The 20369-nt window shown below is 42.3% G+C and overlaps 1 protein-coding gene across 1 annotated transcript in view; it reads right to left on the bottom strand.

The window, feature by feature from the left end:
• The window catches only part of lyst (lysosomal trafficking regulator), a 58183-nt gene that overhangs the window by 23621 nt on the left and 14193 nt on the right, over positions 1 to 20369 (bottom strand). Inside the window, 14 exon segments of the mRNA XM_063874968.1 lie at positions 262 to 422; positions 500 to 673; positions 772 to 928; positions 1963 to 2332; positions 3009 to 3118; positions 3761 to 3827; positions 3954 to 4165; positions 6251 to 6407; positions 8535 to 8696; positions 8787 to 9729; positions 12836 to 14910; positions 14912 to 14952; positions 16009 to 16099; positions 19345 to 19543. Coding sequence (XP_063731038.1) covers positions 262 to 422; positions 500 to 673; positions 772 to 928; positions 1963 to 2332; positions 3009 to 3118; positions 3761 to 3827; positions 3954 to 4165; positions 6251 to 6407; positions 8535 to 8696; positions 8787 to 9729; positions 12836 to 14910; positions 14912 to 14952; positions 16009 to 16099; positions 19345 to 19543 — 4919 coding nt within the window.

Here is a 20369-nt window from a genome sequence, read left to right as displayed (position 1 = left end):
TAGAAAGAATGCGGAGAATCTACAGCACGTCACACATCACAACACTGGTTCTGCTCTTTCAAATACCACAAGCCATTACTGTACACACTGCTCAGTTGATAATCAGCGAACCACCAGAGAGCAGCACTGAGATGGAGCAGATAAAATTGTTTAAAGGATTATAACAGATGCAGTAAACTGGTGAGTGACTCACTGGGATTAAGCATCTCAGAGCTTATAGGCACATGACTTCAGTTAAATAAAGAAGAAAGGAGCTCCTACCATTGAAGAGGAGCACAGTGCCCATGCTCCAGCATCCACCCTGTTTTAACAGATCCTCAGAGGACGGCGCACAGTGGCCCAGCATGCAGAAGGTTTTGTTGCTGTCTGATGATAAACTTGACTTTCTTGGTATGGTGTAGTCCAAAGAAACCTCACATTTCCTGAAGCAGAGAGCATGTTAGTGTAGTGTTCACTCCTTTAGCAGGGTTTGAAACTCTTGTTATGAAAAGATGCTCACCTGATGCCACACACCCACACCACCACACGGCCGTGGATGTTTTTCTTGCCCTCTGGCTGCTGTGTATAGGTGAGGGCGAGGTGCTGCCATTGGCCCGCTCTGAACAGTTCCTTGCCAGACTCTGCCTGAGCCAGAAGCCCTGCTTTTATCTCATCGTTTGGATCTATGCAGATCCTGTGGGAAGAGGCCATCACAATGCTTTAAGGTCCATAAACTACAAGTACTAGTAACCCATTCTGCACACACATCTTTGAGACTGAGCTGGAGCTCACCTGAATGTGAGAGAGCCCGTAGTGAAGTCTGCCCAGACTTGAAGCATCAGTGCCTTTGAGCCCATGGACAGAATATGAATGAGACTTTCCTCTATTAACGTTTTCCCAGTCTGAGAGGAGCCAAGGTGGGACTCAGCTGCCGGAGGGTTACTCTCCTCTGGAAAACAACGACGAGAGAATCTCAAAATCAGTCCATTCTTTTGTATAGTTTTGATTGCTTCTGTACACACACCACAAAGACAAATGTATTGCATCAAAAGTTGAAACTGCAAGAGGAGGCTCAAACCAGCGATGCAATATTTGCTTTTCGATGTTTTTTTGTTGCAATAATGACATTAGTTTCAATTAAATGATACAGTGTCAATTACTATATATTTTTTAACTTACTCAATTTCCCCAAACTCTCCTTTTTTTACCCTTAAAAGACATTTTTTTATGGATCGGTAAAACATTTTTATGTAATATCCTTCCTGCCAGCTGTGAATAAGATTTGGACCAATTAACTATCTTCCTTAAGCAACAGAGGATTTATATATTGGCCAGCTTTTAATGGAACTCGTAATACTCTCTTAATGCTCTGTTAATACATCACTCAATGCTGCTTTTACCATACATAATGACTGTTTTCTGGTAACTCCAGAAGAAATGCGGATATTTTGATTACCACATTACCTTACCTTAGTGGTTTGCTCATCTTTGGAATAATAAAGAAAAATATCAAATATTTCCAATTAAATTATCTCCATTTTTGTGAATTTGTGAATATCTGTAATGCTCAACACATACAGTATGATGCCATTCCTATTCTGAAAGTGAGATGTTCAATTACATTTCCATTTAAGTTTTACATGAAATATAGCTTTTGACTGACGTTTCATAAAACTATGATAACGTTTCTACATAATCATCGACGTAGTTTGATAATAAACATTTATCATCACTTCTTCTGGTGACTCACTTTTCACTTTTGTTGATGCATATGTTTTTCAATTGAAGACCTGTCAATCATTCTTCATTTCATAGTGCAAATCTGTCCTTTAAATCTCGAAAGCTTCTTAAGCCTCCCTCTCCAATAACAGAATAAAATGCAGTCCTTTGTTTAAAATTGTCTGAATATTGAGTCATACACACGTTTAAACATAGTTAATATTTATGGACTTCAGGCATTGAATTGAAGGACCTGTGTCTCACCCTTATCTTTGTCGCCATCCTTCTCCTCCTGCTCTGCCACTCTGAGCCACATTGAGGCACTGAAGCCGCTCGCCATGTGGGGCCAGCAGTTCTGCCCGACCAGGGGAAGGTGGAGAGGAGAAACGTGCCAGGGAGAGGAACGAAGGTGGCTCGGTCCGTACTCGGTATCCCCCTCTCTGCGCCCGGGAGATAGTTTACCCTTCCAGAGCAAACCAACACTCTTCCCTCCGGCAGACCCGTTCTGTCTAGAGCTAGCCGACAGCCCTCCTGGGGACGATGCCCCAAGGATGATTGGGAAAGTCAGGAAGTGAAGAGGCTCTATACTCACATTGGCTTCAACGATTTGTAGGATGCCTTTCAGTAAAATCTCCTGCAGGTACGCAAAGATAATGGGGAGTGAGATTTCAGGGTAATGCTGCAAGTTTCCTTTTCAATCTTATTATAGTTTAAATGTTTTTACATAAACACATTACTGAGCAATTCCATTTGCGTTAACAGTGTGATCCTTGTAAAGCAGATGAGCGTTAAACCTGTGGTAACCCTGAGAGTCTTGATTTTAGCAAAACCAGTAAAAATAGAAAGGAAATAAAAAGGCAGTATAAAAACAGTTATAGAGTAAAACTTTCAAAGAACTATTTCATGGGCAGAAAACACAGGTCAAAAGTCATTATGTTCACATGGTTAAAAATAAATCCTCTCTTCCCCTTTTGGGACCTTTTTCAGGTTATTAATGATGTCTGCTGCAGTTTCCAATTAAACACAGACTTGTGATGATAAGTTGTAGCATCACATCTGCTCCGTCGCACACATTGGTGTTAATTGTATGTAGACTGAAAGCGGGCTCAACGAAGCACTATGTGTTGATGAGTTTCAAAGAACCAAGAAGTGAGAAGAGAGTGTCAGGAGGAGGTGTGTCTCACATATGAGTGTGTGTTCCTGGAGATAAATTGAACGTGCAGACAGTGTGAGCATAAGCTATCAGGGTCAACACCCTGAACGTAAGCTAACAGAGAACTGTTGAGTGACTGATAGGCTTTGCTATTTACAGTGGGTGGGGTCTTCTCCAGGAAGAGGCGAATCAACAGAGCCAGTTCCTCCGCTGTGATTCGCTGGCTCACCATGGCAACCAGCAGCTCCACTAGCACAGTCTGGCAATCTGAATGTAGACCAATGAAGAGCAGATTACATAAACCATTTTTATTTCACTTGTGCACCCGGATACTGCAGATAGAAACACAAAACAGCATCGCTACCTGTATATTAGGGAATAATAGAGGAAAACACATGTGGATATGCCATATAACATGAACATACATTTTATACATAACTTCAGTCCAATGGTTAAAGAATATTCTCCAAACATTACTAAGATTATTGAGACAGCACTACTGAGTGTGTAACCCAATTGTGTTCCTTTTTTCCTGATTGGTACCCCATTTTTTACATTCCATGATTTTCCCTGTGCTTATTATCCTACAGTTTTGAATGAGCCGCAACAATATATCAACTTATGGATTGGTCTGTCTTTTAGCGGCAACCATTTTTATAAACAATTAAAATGCTCACCAGTCTCTTAAATATGAAGATTTTCTGCAATCATCTGTTTCATATGATAATAAACTCAATATATTTTGTTTCTTGACTGAAATAAAATATGATTTAAACTGACATTTCTCATGGTGCGACATTTTATAGAGCAAATGATTCATTATTAGAAGATTAATCAATAATGAAATGAATTGTTAGTGACATCCTTAGTGTCAGATAAGGCAACAATAAGTGAGCAGAATGAACAAACCTGTAAAGGAGGGGTCTGTTTGGCTGAGTATGTTGTGAAAGCCAGACAGGATGGTCTTGACTCCTCCCTGTGAAGAGCAGAAAAAGAAGTCAGTCATGCTGCTCAGAGCACACATAAGAAGAACAGTAACACAAACATGGGTTGCTGAGGCAGTGAGGAGAATAACAAAGAAAAAAGAAGTGCTCAGTCTGACCTGGTCGTAGAGCAGGGCAGCATTGCGGTGGTTTGCTTGTACTGCTCCCAGCAGACTGTGAAACACGTGACTCAGGACCTCCAAATCTGGGTTGCCGGTGGCGAGAAGCTTCAGCTCCATCGTGCAGATCTCAGGGAACAGCAGGATGCCACGTCTGGGCCCGTCCGCCACCGCAACAAACTCCCGCAGCACAGCAGATTCCACCCTTAATCCTAAAGGAACCACCAAACAGATGTGAAATATCAGAGACACAACTAGACACTCTTACACAGACATGGAGAGATGACACATGTGTGGCGTGTCACGCATGCCAGCACAGAAATGCACAATGCTCGCACGGCTGTGAAGCTTAAACATCTTCACAACCCACAGGCATTCTCTGCTTCAGCTCCTCCATGCTGCCATCTCATGAAAATGAATTAGCCTCAGTGCTGTGCTCAGCCTCAGAGCAGCATGGGAGTCCCCTCATGATTTACAGAGGAGCAGCTCAGCAGGCTCTCACACAGCTTCTAGGACCTCCTTTTATTAATCAAGCCTGCTCTCTCTCTGTGCACAGCAACACAGTTTGCCTTCATTTAATACCAACACACATCCACATACATGCTGCTGGCAGTGAATATAAACGAGGAGGCAACCATCTTTTGATATTATTTTGTGAAAACTGTATCAATTGCAGCATTGCAGTTCCCATAGGTTGTATAACTAAAGATGGTAAAAACAGTTTAGACTAGACCCTAAAAAACATAAAGGTAGTGTGTGAAGTCATGAATGGCCTTTAAGGAGAAAAATATATAGGTAGAAAAATAATATATATGAATATATATATTTATATACCTACAGCCTGGGGAATCAGGATGTAGGTATATAAATACATATATATGAATATATATATATATTTATATACCTACAGCCTGGGGAATCAGGATGTAGGGTTAGTGGAAAATGCCACATTTGAAGGTGAGAGGTTAAGACATCTGTCAATCAAGCAACTCCCCCTTGAAATACTGGGATAACAAAAAACATAAGCACTTCTAAGCAACTTTGAGTCTGAGAAAAGTGCTTTATAAATACAATGTATTATTATTATTATTATTATTATTATTATTACTAAACCACACACTGACAACCTGTAATTTAGCTACCAAAATTCTATGTTTCTAAAAACAACACATGTATTTAATTTTTTATAGATTATTTATCAGGCTCAGGACTATACTACTAGAACAAAATAGCTGGTAGTGCTTACTTCCTTAATATGATGTATTTCCAATTGAAACAGGATGTACAATGTTGAGGACAAATCATTTCAGCCTGGGTTACGGTTAATGCATTTGTCTTGAATGAGGTCAGCGTTTAAGCTTCCCTGTTTTCCAGGACGAAAGGTTTTCCATGAAAAAGTAAAGGCTCCATTTGATGGTGGCTTTAAGTCACAAGATCCAGCTCATGTGGCTACAGAGTGTAGCAGCCTGCAGTTGTAAAACGTAAAACAATGATTGTTTGATAGGGGATGAAAAAGTGAAAAGGGGTTTAATCAGGCCACGTTCTTAACCAGGGAGACCAGAGTGGAGGTAGCTAACACAAGAGGCTGTTGTAAGGGTAAAAAAAAAAAAGCACTCATGCCTGTTTCTGCAATGTCATATGTACGCGACGAAGACTAGCCACTACATATTGCCAAATATCCTCCACAGCAAACCAAAAGAGGATGTGGGTTTATGACACTGCAGTTTTGCCTCAAAACCTTATGCTGTTAAACATAAAATAATCCACCAGTGAATGCAAGGAAATGCAATAATTCAAAATTAACTCAACAAATGCTTTAACTTATCTATTCAGTAGTGGGAAAAAATTCCCAAGGCAAAAAGAAATCTGCGGTTTTAGAGGTCCATACCAACACATGACCTCTCAATCAATCAAGATTAGAATTCTTACATTTATCACAGAGAAAAAGAAATGTCACAAAAGCCGGAGTACATGCAGTAAAAGTGATTAACTGTGTTCCCAAAATAACCCAAGAGAATTAAAGAGTGAAAGACGGCAGTGAAAGGCTTTAAAGTGAAGCAAACAGTCCAAGTAAGCGTAAAATTAGACTAAGATACTATAATCAGGTGTGTCCAATAGCTGGGGATTCTTCTTTCAAGGACGCTTTTTATGCCAAGTAATGAACTAATATAATGTCAATATCTGAGTGTGTGTGTGTGTGTGTGTGTGTGTGTGTGTGTGTGTGTGTGTGTGTGTGTGTGTGTGTGTGTGTGTGTGTGTGTGTGTGTGTGTGTGTGTGCGCGTGTGCATTGTCATACCCTCTTCCTGCTTGGCCATGTCCTCAGGGTTGCTTTCGCTGTCAGCGTCGTAGCCCTCCTCCTCCCCCGGGGGCTTGACGCCACAGCTCTGCACCTCGTCCACCTCCTCTGAGAGATCGCCTGCTGGGGCCACCCCCTCCGCTGACACCTGTAGCTTCTGACAGAAGGAGAGTGACAGAGGAAGGGTGAGACCCAGAGAGAGAAAGAGAGCAGGATAAAAGACAAGAGCAATGACTTTCAGGACTAAATACGACGAGGTCCTTGTCTGGTCCGATGTCAAGCCGTTAGTCAGATAACATCTACTTTGCAAGAGCTTACCCAATGCTGCTAAAAAAGAAAAGTCCTGTTATGCTAAAATATAACAAGCAAAGTCCTACCACTAATGCGGCGGTTAAATTGTCAACAAAATGTTTTCAAGTGATGAGGGGGAAAAAAGTACAAGATTTAGGTCATAAGACGAATATCAGCTGACTTGCAGGGCACTCACACTGCGCAGTTCCCCTGACGTGAACAGTCAGTCATCATATGTGCTCGGAGGCAAACACAAACTCAAGTAAACAGTCGGGCTATAAACCGTTTACCACTTCAAAGAAGAGGCTTACTGTAATACACACCTCTTTTTCTTTCAGCATTATACTACGCAGCTTTCAAATTCAATTGTGGGTGACTATTTCAAAGAAGAGTCCTTGGGAGGAGAAACTTTGTGGTGGGAGACTAATCTTGGAGCTTCATACATAACGGTTAAGTGAACATCACACTCTGCTGGGCTCACTGAGAAAGAATGAAGCTCATAAGAAATAGGTAAATCTATTATATAAAAAGCTAAATCCTTCCGTGTTGGAACAGGCTTAGTCAGACAGGCATTTTAAGACTTGTGAAAAACACATCCAAGGCTGTGAGAGAGGAGGCACCCACTGCCAGGCGGGTAGTCATTTCACTGAGGACGGACATAAGAAAAGTAACCTTTTTTTTTTGTATTTTTCTCACTTCCTGGAAAAACTTAAAGCACTGGGTCCTTACCATATATGGCCTTTAAAATTGTTCATTAATGTAGCCAATATGAAAAGTGATGCTTTAAAGGAGGCGGGATCTGTTGTGACTAACTGTGTGAATATCTCAACTGATTATTTCTGATACGACAATAAAGACTTTGTTGGAAGAATCACATAAACGTATAAAAATGGGATCTGGATTTTGTTCTCTTTTTTTCCTAGTGTTTCTTTAATCAGTTAATATAAATATAAATAAAATGTCATCACACTTCCATGTCTGTCCTGCATAAATGTGTCTGTATTTAAAAAAACAGAAATAGCATTGAATTTTTCTAAATAAGTAAGTAATCAGTGACCAGTTTCAAAACGAGACAATGCTTGCCCGTGTTTACATCCACTGCTTAGTCTAAACAAGGGCTATCATTATGTACGTCTGCTTGTTTTGTTGCACATGGGGCAGATAACAGCTGCTTAGCAACATAGACGACATACCCAGCCGCCCTGATGCTTGACGACACTCGGCTGGAAATTGGTTTTCCTTTCATTGTACGCCTTCGCTCCTAAATAAACACGACCGCCTTTTATCTGTGACTGTGGCGTGCAGCCAAAGACGTACTATGTGATGACAGAAAACCGTCTGCTACTTCATGCTACTGGGGAAAAAAAGCAATCAAAAACAACTGGATATGACACGCTTGTTTTCTTTATTTGAGTGAGCAAAGATGTGTCCCCTTGTTAGCAGCTCATTTACACCATATGTTCGAATCATTGAACAAGATGCATTTCGCTGCTGTCACATATCCTTGTTTAAAATTGAATCATCTATCTTGACTTGCTGTTCGTGTCTGACACCTTCACAAGCTTTGGCCATTTGCAACTTTGTACTAATAATGCACATTTGTTCAACAAAAAGGGCCAGACAGGATAATAACGGAGCTGACAGAAGATAGACAACAGCCAATTAGAGGAGAGACAGTACACACAGCAAAGGTTTATGGTCGGAGCATTAAACCCAGAGGCCACAAGGCGCCCTTTGTTAAACTAGCAAGATTCATTAAGCGAATAACTGTGTCCATCGGGACTCTGAATAGATGAGATAGTATAAGAAGAGGAGTTTTGCGGTTGTATTACAATTTGTACATAAAGGCTCAAACAAAAGCATGTGTATGTACAAAAAGGGCTATAATCTATTGATGCCATCCACATAAATAGATAAAGATAAGTAGAGTAACATCTTTCCAAGAAAAAGGTGCAGTAACTTCACTCACAGTTTCTCCAAAGGCAGGACTCACCCTGTCTGTCTTCTCCTCAGGGGGATCAGGACAGGATGGCACCTCTGCCAGTGCCACTCTCAGGAGAGAGTCTAACAGCGGGACAGCAAGGTCGGAGTTAACCACCCCTGAGCGGGAGAGCTGGTCTCTCACCTCAAACAGGGTTTCTTCCACCGACTGGAGCTACAGATGAGAGAGATTACAGTTTCATAGAGGCCAGGGTAAAAAATAGTTTTGACGGATTAGCTGTCAGTTTGATATTAAACTTCCTACCTGATGAGAAAGCTCTGGCTCTATCCTCTGCAGGGCAGAGTTGGCACTGTGCAGACAAATAGCCAGCAAGGCCTCAAGGAGACGAATGCTTTGTAGTTGCCACTCCTCCTCCAGCCTCTTTGCTGGATCCTTGCTCTTCCCCTCAGATGGAGCAGTGCAGAGGGCGTCGGCTGCATCGTGAGTAGTCTCCTCCGGGCCCAGTGAGGTAGCTGTGGACTCAGGGCTGCCTTTGCTCTTACCATCCCTCTTCTTCTTTGCCTTCCCATCCTTGGTCTTGCAGGAAAGTTTCTGAATAACCATGGCCATGAGGCGCAAGCAGACGTCCAGTCCTCCAAGCCTGAAGAACTGCCTCTGGAACAAGGGGTTGGCCATGTAGATCCACCGACACACTGACCAAACATCCGCAGCGCATCGCACCTGCTCTTTGGAGGGCAGAGCCACGCTGTCTGGGGAAAGGTAGGGCAGTCGCCCGCCCAGAGGCTCGCTGGCTGTGCTGTCATAACCGGAAGTGTCCTCGGAGTCGTTGGCTGAGTCCCGGTCAGAATCGGCCTCTTTGCTGACACAGAGGAAGGCCACGCACAAGAAGAGGTTAATGACATGGAGGTGGGTCTCTGCCCGGCTGCGCCCCGGCACACAGCCCTGCCCGTTCCGGCTCTTATGGCGCGGATACGCCTCCTTTAGACCTTCGTAGAACTTGCTGAGGCTCTGCGGGCCCTCCCCAGCACCTCGGGACCCCATCTCCTCAGCCAAGCCGAGGACGGCCTCCCTTTCTTCAGCATCGGCACTCTCCAGCGCCTGGAGCACCCCGTCAGCCTGCTGGTGTCCAACGCCTATTATCAGAGTCTCAAACACCTTTAAGGCCAAAGAGCGCGTCTGGTCGAGGTGGACGAGCTCCGTCACCTGGTTGAGCCCGTTACAACTGAGGAAAAGGTCTCTGATTACCCTGCAATGAAAGATAATAGAAACTTAGCAAAGTCAAACTGAAAGTTGACACACATTCAATATAAATATGGGAAGTTAGGAAGACTCTAAATGTATTTCTAGCACTTTACTATATTAAGCCAATCATTACCATAGTGACAGAGAGGGTGAATGTGTGAACAACACACATTGAAACTCTCCCAAATCTCCCAGCAATTAAAATAAATGGCAGCACTCAGTCTAATTTAACAAACTCTGAAACTAGTCAATCAGAGGAACAGCCACTGGCACCAAACACTCCCTCCTTCACTGATTTCATTTCCTCCCATTGGACTGAAGATATAATTTCCCCCAGGGCAAAACAACTCCTTTAACTATATTAGTCGACTTCCATTAACATGATAAATAAACTGTGAAGGACACTTCACACTGACTGATTACTTATGAACTGCTGTATTAGTATGGATTTAATTCTCTATATTGCATTCGCTCCGCTATATTGTAATTTGTGTGTTTATTTTACTAAGCAATCCTATCCCATTGTGCCAAAGTTATCTTAATGTGAATAATATGTTTAGTTAGCAAAACAAAGCTAACATTTATCCTTTTAAAATGTGTTTACTAAATTGAAGCAGCCAGTTAATAATAAATGACGCCATTAAAATGCAGGGTAAATTACCTTAAATGAATAATATGTCACCTCTGAGTGAAGGTTATATCAACATTTTGAAAGAACAACACTCTCAAGAGATAACACACAGTCTGAATATAAAAACCCTTAAATCCCAGCAGGGGATTGTTTACCAATATGTTGAGGTATAGTAACATATGTTTACTTGGAGCTGTGAGCTCAGTGCGTGAAATGGATAAATGCAATAAATAATAAACTTGCTGATTATTTTTTCTCCAATTTAAACGCTGTCTCCAGCCTTCCTCTAAATGAATATAGAGTTGATTAATTCTACTTTTCTCAGAACATTTCCTGTGTTCATTAACGGCATGAAAGTCCATCAGGATGACTTTCCACTAGCCTGAATATTTAATGCCCCCATCTGAGAAATATGGTGCTCTGTTATGCGGGAGTGGAGCGAGATGATGAAGAGGCTGGCCAGATGTCAGGTGATGTACAGTTTTGAGAAGATTATCCATCTTTCAGGATATCTTGCAAAAAAAAGGTTCCTGTTGGCATGCTATTAAATGAATGTGTACACTGTGGCTTCTGTATTAGTCGAGCCATTTAGGTCAAGGATAAGATATCCCAAACATAAAGAATCATGTCCTTATTCTTATCAGAATATCAAATATCGTATAATTTACTACTGAAGCGTCAGACACTACAAAACACTCACACACAAGTCATTTTCTGATCAGATCAGCAAGAAGTTATTCCTTAAGGTCAGTGTGGAGATTGTACATTTGTCCAGGGTAATGTCAAACATAAGGTATATATACAAGGCTCAGAGATAGTTTGGCTAAAAATGTATTTGATTGTGCTGAATATGCTGTTCTGAGTCTATTTTTAATAACCACATTTAGAAAAAGCTTAAATGAAGGCATGTATTTCGGCCAGCAGATGGAGCCGCATAGTCTAACCAAGTGAGATTGACTTGCAGAAGCAGAAGCACATTAATCATCCTGCGACAAGTCATTGTTTTCTTTATCTTGGTGATCACTGGACAGGGTTCGAGGGCAACAGATTTTAAAAAATATTCAATCATGACCAGTTGTGTTTACCTTGAAGGCTGCGACCTGAAATTAAATGAAGTTGTAAATCGTGATGAAACAGACTAAATCTAAATGTGTTTACAGTAAGAATTAATGGCAGTTATTATTAAGAAGTTAAAAGCTGCATAAAGAGGAATCTTAAGGTGGTTTTGAACAAAACACAATGTTGTTTTAATTCAAGAGACATTACTGTTTTATATTCGCTCTAGCCTTACTCAGTTGTTTGGTACCCTACACAATTATTTTTAAAATGTCTTAAAAAAAGATGGTATTCAAATGCACATCCCTGGAACAAACAATTATATGAATGAGATATTTCGTCAAGTATTCAAATAGCAGCAGTAACTAGGACTATGAACATGAATGCATTAAGGGTACATGAAGTGGGAATTAAAGCAAATGATGCAAAGTTTAAGTACCACTCATAGTCTCCAGAAGTGAGATTTATCTGGATAAGTATAGTGATGCCTTCTACATAAGCATAAGGATAAGGACAATTATTTCTAAAGTGTTTTGTGAAAGGCTCAGAGGACACACACATCACAGCTGTAAAGACTCGGAGTGCCAGTCAGACCTGCAGAGAGCAGAACAACATGCTGAATTTAAATATGGAAACCTATCTGCCTCGCTGACAGACTGCCTCAAAGCATTCATCCATCCCTTTTTCTATACACTGATCCTGTTTGAGGCTGCATGGGGATTCCAGCAAGCATTGTGCAGGAGCAAGTGTAAAACCGAGACAGGTCTCCGTGGTTAACACACACAGACATCCCGCATTTGCTTCTGAGAACTCAATATTCAACTGATAAAATCCAAGCCATACGTTAAACTTAATTAAAACGTTAATATAATAACTCATTGTGGCAGCATTTTGTTAAATGTGTCTGGACAAATACCACAAGCCTCTGTTGTAGCCAGACCACTGCACTCATAACAGTGTTACATAAACAGTTAATTATCCTCCATCTGTCACTCTGTCCACAAAGGCAGTAATACATTATTGATAAGCATCAAATAGCAATGACCTGGAGAGACAGATCTAATGTCAAACAATGCCCAAGAGGATAAGGTGTCTACTTTGAGCTGGCTGATTATATTTGCTTCACGTGGTAGTATAAAAAAAAGCAGAGTATTTTCTCAAGTGAGAAAGAAACACCTGCACCACTCTGATGTTCTGGCAGATGAATCTAACCACCTGTTTTTGATGCTTCTGAACATTTACTCAAACCAAGAACAGCCTGCGGCAACACGTCTTTCTACCTAATAAATGTACATTTAATAAATCTGTTGAGCAGAGCTAAATCTGTTCAATACTACAGGGAAATCTCAGATGAGCAATTAAAAGCACCACTGAAACACAACAGATGGCCAAAAAAAGGATGACTCATGAAAAACACTCTCACCTTGATTTGAGAAGGGCAGGTAAGGTTTGCAGGTAGATGAGTAGGACCTCCACAGGCAGGCACTGCGTGTGATAGGTGCAGACCTGACTGCAGACAGTGGAGACCCCCAGCTGCTGGGCATGGTGGGCCAGCTCGACCCCTCTCTGCAGCACAGGGTTGAAGATGTGTGTGTAGAGCTGCCACTGCACTACAGCATTACCCCGTAGGGTCAGGTGGCAAACATGGCCAGCTATCTGCTGACTCAGCTGCCAGTCCTCACCAAACACAAGCGCTTGATAGGCCTCCAGAGCATCCCACTTCCACAGCATGTCCTCCGCCCCTCCTCCACTCGGCAGAATCCCCTTGGATCGGTAGCACAGGCTGGTAGAAAGGGCCGAAGGTTCCCCGTGCTGCAGGGTCTCCTCCAGGCCCGGCAGCTGGCTGCTGTCCAGCGTGCAGATGTTACAGGAGGCCAGCTTGGCTCTCTCTGAGGGTTGCCCCCCACCAAGCTGGTCTAGGATCAGTCGTCCCAGGACGCTGAGCACATGAGACTGGTAACTACGCAGACCTGGAGCTTGAAAGGCATGCAGCATAGGTCCTACCACTGAGCAAGGGTCCATACAACAGCAGATCCCAACGGCCTGCACCCCGGCCAGCACCTGCAGCACAGCTGGCCCACTGGGAGACAGTCGCTGCAGGAGCCGCAGACATTGGTGAGAACAGGCAGCTAGGCAGCAACAACGCTCAGGGTAACGCACCGCATCACCGTCCATCCCTTCTTTGCCTTCTCCATCCTCCTCGAAGGGATTTCGTCTAGCGGCCTGCTTGAAGGCCGAGACGGGCAAACCTGACAGGTCTCTGTGGTGATGCAGGAAATGGGAATATTCACAGCGGCGGTGGCGGCGTCTGGCACACACGGACTGATGCAACTGCTCTGACTTTGCCTTTTTGACAGCACTGATGATCTTGAAGACGCCTGCAATGAGACCTCGTAGCCTCTCTGAAGCCTCACCTCCTATTTCCGAATCCCTCGCCCTCCCTAGTCCTTCAAGCCGCAGCACTGTTGCCTCAAACAGCTCCAGACCGCGGTGCTGGACAAACTCATGGATGAGCTCCAGGGCCTGGCTGAAGAAAAAGGGGTTAGGTGTGGAAGCCTGCAGGCAACCCAGCAACACTTGTAGTACTCCCTCTAGAAGCTCCGGCAGCAGCAGCGCCCTGTGGCGATAGCGGGAGAACGAAAAGTCTTCCTGGACCTCCTGCAGGGTCTTCTTTGGGCGAGGAGCAAAAGGGTCATTCTGTCGGTCCAAGCAGCTCCGGATTTTAAGGGTGGCTCTCAGCAGATCTGTCAGGCTGCGTCTCAGGCTGTCAGGAAGGGTTTCACTCTGACTCACATCCACTGACATCAAGTGCAGGATGGTGCGTAGAAGCATCCTCTGGACCAGTGCAATGGGCTCTTCTGTCCATCCTCCAGCGAGCTCCTCTGCCCCCGTCCCACCTCCACCCCCTCCCCCTGGACCGCAGCATTCTCCAAACTCAGTCAGGATCTCAGTGAGAGTAGGTACAACGCTGACTGCCAGGCCTGGGTTGTTGTTGATGCTCATGTCAAATTTACAGACCTTCTCCAGCAGGGAGAGCAACACATGGCAGAGGTCAAAGGGCGAGTTTTCCATGCGGTTGAAAATTGATATTGCTGCCGGGTCGGTCAGGGTTTCAGTGTCTGCCATCTGGGACCCCGGGGCTCGGGGGTGTGGGTATGGTGTGCTCATGATTTCTGTGATGGTGGTGGTGGTGGTGGTGGTGGTGGCGGCGGATGTCAACTCTGAACGATGATGCTGACAGCTTACCCGGATGGTGGAGCCATGTGACCTTCGGCTCCTCGCACCACCGGGGCCCGGGACAGCTTTGTCTTCAGGGTTGGCTTCCGAATCTGAGGTAGATACCTGGGACTTCCGAGCATCTTTCACAGAGTATCTCTGCGCGGTCCTGCGTGACCTCCGTGACTTCCAGGTGCCACTGCCAACACGGGACCTCTTTCCAGAGTTCTGTTCATCTGTCGCAGCCTTCTGTCCTGCTCTGAGAGGGGGGGCCTTCACCTCCCAGGCTAAGGAATACCTCCAGTAAGGACGGCAGGGTGAAATCTGTGAACACAAAGACACCTTCGTGAAGGCCAACAAACCGAGTATATTTAGATTTATAATAAACCATTACTACTGGACAAGATTTTGGCATCAAAAGCATAGTCCCATTTGAATTGACCAATCACGATAGAGCAGACTTTGGTAAATGCAGGTGAACCGTCCTGGATGTAGAGCAAAACAGGCAGAACACATTGGCCTCAAATGCAGACATTTTCAATTGTTTTAAATCTGCGTACGAGTTTGCTCGGCTGGATGTCAGGAGACATTCTCTGTTTTCTTAAAAACACACTTGGTGAGTAAGAATCAATTAAAGTAAAATATGTCTAGTGTCCATGTTAGGTAGGATCAGCAGTCCTGTACTAAATACCGGCGTCATCCTGAGGTCACCGGCCTCTGCCACCACTCGTCGTCCCCTTTTGTGTGGCTGTTTGTAACACTCAGATTCAAACTAATGAAAAACATTTACAAATAACAACAGATTTATGAGTCTCCAAATTAGCGCTGACACAGTTTGCAGTGTTACGTATAATACCAATGATACAAGATAAAAACATTACAGACACTATTTACAGCCAAAAGCAAGACACACACATGAAACCAGCAAAGATAATGCTTAAACATGGTAACAAAGTACAGCTCTGGAAAAAATTAAGAGACCACTCCACAGTGCCTGTTGAATTCCAACACAGAGAAATGTTGTCAGTATTTTATAAAACACAATAAAAATAAAAAATAAAAATCATTTCACTCAAAGACATACCTATAAATGATAAAACAAGAGAATATTTCCAGAGCTTTATGTAATTGATGGAAAATAAAGCAAATATATAAATAAACAAAACCAGTTCTGGCCAATGAACAGCAGTCTGGCTTTCAGTTTGTGTGTAAAAATGATATTGCTGTACAGTAAATGAAAGACAACTGTAAAGCAAAGAATATGTCATGTATGTAAATTGAAATCATTAGCTATAAACCAAGAAATAGGGTTAGTCACATGCCCGTATTTAATAGGATGTATGTAGCGTTAACATAAAGAAGTCATTTGTAAATACTGACCTGGGGCTTTTTCCTCCAGCACAGGGATCTTCCAGACCAGCGGTAGCAGAGACAGCAGCAAAGTGAGCAGCTCCTCCCGGCAGGTCAATTCCTGAGGGTGCAACAAAACACACTGAGGTTACCTACCGCATTTCCCTGCCCCCTCCCTTTGGTCACACTCTGAAGTCACACCCAGACACTCCCTCTTGCCCATAATCAGTATAGATATCCCTCTGCGTTTCACTACCTCCAAAAGGAAAATTCAGCTACTTTAGGATTAGCTTTGTATATGTTTTCTAAAAATGATGTTCATCCCATGAGTTAGTTATTTACTTTTCAGTTTATACTTAGCTAGTAAGTTAGTTAGGCTTAAGAGAAATGGTTCAGGGAGCAATGTAGCATCTACATGACACCCTTACTTCCAAGTCCTCTGGGATCTCATGTCTATCCAGGGCATACTTCACAGCAGGCAGAGAACCGACTCCTTCATGACTTGTGCTAATTGAAAAAGATCAATTGACTCCTTCATGTGTGTATTAAAAATATTCTGCTATCTGGTTTTTCAAGGTTATCAAAACCTACAGTATTATCTTTTCTGTGTATAATAAACCCTTACATGTTGTGCAGTTTTCTGAAGGTATTTGAGTTTTGTGTTGTTCATGCTAAGTAAATGGGTGCCAGAGAGGACTGAAATTGACTTATATATTTACTCATTAGGTAAGTAGACTCTGGCTATTTCATAATTACTAATACTACCATACAATTATAGTATTGTTTTCAAAAAACAAAACAAAGCGTGTTGTAACATGCAGCATGCACTGTTTTACTTCGGCTACCAAGGAGCTCTAAAAGTCTGTCTTAAGATAAAAACAAACACTGTTAAACCAGGTTGCTTAGATGTGTTTTTCTACAAACTGAGCGAGGACATTTTACTGTGTAATATAAGTTTGACAGTGCTCACTGGTGGATAAACTACTGTAAGGGATGGTAACACTAATGACCTCTCATCTTGTTGTGGCATTTCTGAACTGATATTTCTTGGCCAACATGTGCACTAATACTGATATACAGCAAAGCTGCAAAAGCTAATTTTGGTAGATATATCTTACTGGCCAAGAGTCGGATGTAACTCCAACTCTAACCAGTTTTGACTATAATTCATAATGATATGAAGCTAATTATTTGGTTGTAGCGAAGCATCTGGATTATTTTGTTCAAGATGTACCCCGACAACACAGTTAAGCCTGACATTTAATACGTTAACAGTCTAACAGTGAATACACCTAAAATAAATCCCAAACATTTACAAAAGAATTAATGTTTCATTTCATTTAGTGTTCTTAAATTAATTTTAGAATACTGGATAAATATGTCAGATGTTCATTAATGTAATAATAACACAAGACCAGAGTTAGGGCATTTTACAGCACAGTGGAGCAAACCCAACTGAAAATACTTTTCCGAAAAAAGAATCCAAACATTTAAAACCTTGTTTTGAAAACCACAAGTTCTTGCCATGGTTTGAATAAAAGCATATAAATTGTCTTTCCCTGATCTTTCCTAAAGGCACAACCTCTGTTCAGGACACAGCTGACGCACAGAGGGGCTTGTGATGACACACTAGCACATGAATGCATTACATTTCTGAACTGAAGGATCGCTTTTAGACTGAAAATACAATGAATGTGTGTGAAATTAGCTGAAAGCTGCGCACAGTACAACGCCACAGTGATGCTCTAACACCGTGTCACATTCATACCATTACAATATTTCATTCAAAAATGCATTTATTCTGAGGATTATAATTGTGTGGCGTGAAGAAAGCAGAACTAGTGATCCTGTCTTTCTGGAGCCTAGAGACCCTTCTGAGAGAGGATCACTGTTTGCATTACGTCCAAAGGCAACCATCGAATTTACATATGTGAGTAACTAGGCTTTTTAATGGCGGCATTTCATATGATCAGCATCAACGCACTCAAAACACAATTAAACCATTCCGTTTTATGTAGAATTATTATGCAGTTGCACCCTGTCTGAAGTGAGGAACTTCATGAAGAAAAACAGTAAACCCTGTCTCTGAGGTCACACTGTTTTTTGACCGTTTTTTAGTTGCAGAGTTGGACTTGTCATGTGAAAGCCCCATAACTCAGTCTAGATAGGAGCATCTCATAAATTGTAACTTGAGCAAAAGTAACACTCACAGATCAGATCCATACATAAACACAGTGCGTGTGGTCAGTGCAGCCTGGGCCTCTGCTGGGGAAGTCTGCAGAGTGTTTCCTCTGCCCTCACATTGACAGTCTGTCAGAGCCTGGTGCCAGTTAACATGTCAAACAATACCTGCTTCTGTGAGGCTTTTTAATCATTTAACTTGACCATCTAAATAGACTGCTAACAACTCGCTCTAGATATGTGTTAACGAACCATTAACAGTGCAGTATTTCCAATTATTATATTGTGCCAAGCCAAGGACTATACAGATTCATTTTAAACAGGAATAATAATCATATATTTTGTTGTCTTGGTGTATGATAAAACAAATCTATTATCAATTTCAGCATCACTATCACCAACTTTGCGCATTCAAACAATGCCGGGGCCTTGCAGAGCAACGTTCCCCTTTAGTTTATAATATGACCATCCTGCAAGCTGACATTACACAAGCCACAGATGTGGGGACGCAGCCTAATTGCGTACAGAACAAATATAGAGACAGTATTGGCCATCTCTTTTTTATAATCACATAATCTGTGTGTCTTTTATCACGCATTTGCATTATACCACATCTCTATTCCAATTTCCTGTTAACGAAAGAGAGAAGTGGCAGCAGATGTTATGATGCAAAAGTTAAATTAAAAGCAGTGGCCTAAATCTTAGTGTAAATGTTACGGTATTACCACAGTAGAAGCATTTCCATGAATGTGTGAGAAAAGCTGTAACCCTTATTGATGAAACGACTGTTTACTGTAAAATGTAGTTTCAAGGGGAAGAATACTGATCTAGATGGAGCAGTAGTGACATGTTTTCATGTTTTTATCAGGATTTATATTTAGATATTTGTCAGTGTGGCTCATCTGGGACTTCCCCTCCATTCTCCTGCATATGTATTAAGCCTGAAGCAGGGAGAGCAGCAGCAAAGACCCCCCATAGGGTACAGCACAGAGCCGGCAAAGAGAAAAAACAGAAGTAACATTGATTAGTCAGAGGAGCTGGGGGGAGGCTCCTTGCAGAGGAAGCAGCAAGGATAGGCAGTGCTAAAGCAGGTTGGATAAGGCGCCATGTGCTAGATAATAGCTCAGATGTGAGGAGAGCTCTGTCTGAACACTTTGCTTCATTTCTGGCTTTGAACATCCTCACCTGGTCAATGATGGAGTCCAGGGTGCTGAGCAACAGGAAGCCCCGCCCCCTCACCAGGTACTCTCCCAGTGCCACCATGTGACTCTCCTCTTCATCTTCCTCCCGTGCCTCCGCTCTCTGAGCCACCGCGCTGCATAGCTGATGCACATCAGTCAGGAACTCTCTCGCCAGTGTGTTACTGGCCCCACTCATGTCTGAGCTACAACGGAAGAGATAAGACACCATGAGGCTGCAGCACAATCAAATCTGTACACAGGGCTATGAATTATGACTATGTCCCTCATAAGGGGAACCAATAGATTTCTGAGTGGCTGCATGATTTCTTTATTTTACTCTGTAAGTAAACGTTGTGGTGTCATCACCATCCCTAAAAATACTATGTCAAAGACATTTTTTCTCTTTTTGAAGATATTTTGTTGTAAGATGTATGTAAGGTATCAAACTGAGGCTTTTTAAGTAATTTAAGGTAAAGCAGTAAGTTTAGATTTTACCTAACACTCTTCAATAAAACACAATCAGCACACTATACTAAAAGGCATACTAAAAAGGTGGAGGAGCAGATACAAATACACCACATGTTTGTTTTGTCTATTCAGTTTTAATTCTCAGTTGTTGTCTTTTTTGCCAAAGGACTTTTAGATGACAGTGTAATTGCCCCAACAAAAGAAAAAAGAAACAGGGTAAGTAATACTTTAATTGGATAGAGCTCCTACAAATAACATTACATAACTGAATCTACTAACAACTGGTTGATATATTCAAACTTACTGTTAACCGTTTGTAGACAGACTATCCTTGGATGAAAACTATTTTACAAAAATTTGAGTTTAGAAAAGATTATTCAAAAGTTTGACACAAACTACTTATAGGCATGTAGTCAATTAAAAAAAAAAACAGCATGGTGACAAGAAGTGAATCGAGGTTTTCCGACAACGTTTATCTCAACTAGCAACAATAACTATTACCGTAGTCATTCATAGAGCACCTTAAAGCTAGCATGCTTAAGTATGCCACAACCACAACTT

The sequence above is a fragment of the Eleginops maclovinus genome, chromosome 22 (assembly GCF_036324505.1).
Source record: "Eleginops maclovinus isolate JMC-PN-2008 ecotype Puerto Natales chromosome 22, JC_Emac_rtc_rv5, whole genome shotgun sequence".
Taxonomy (NCBI): Eukaryota; Metazoa; Chordata; class Actinopteri; order Perciformes; family Eleginopidae; genus Eleginops; species Eleginops maclovinus.
The sequence above is the reverse complement of the archived record's forward strand: the minus strand, read 5'-3'. Positions and strand labels throughout refer to the sequence as shown.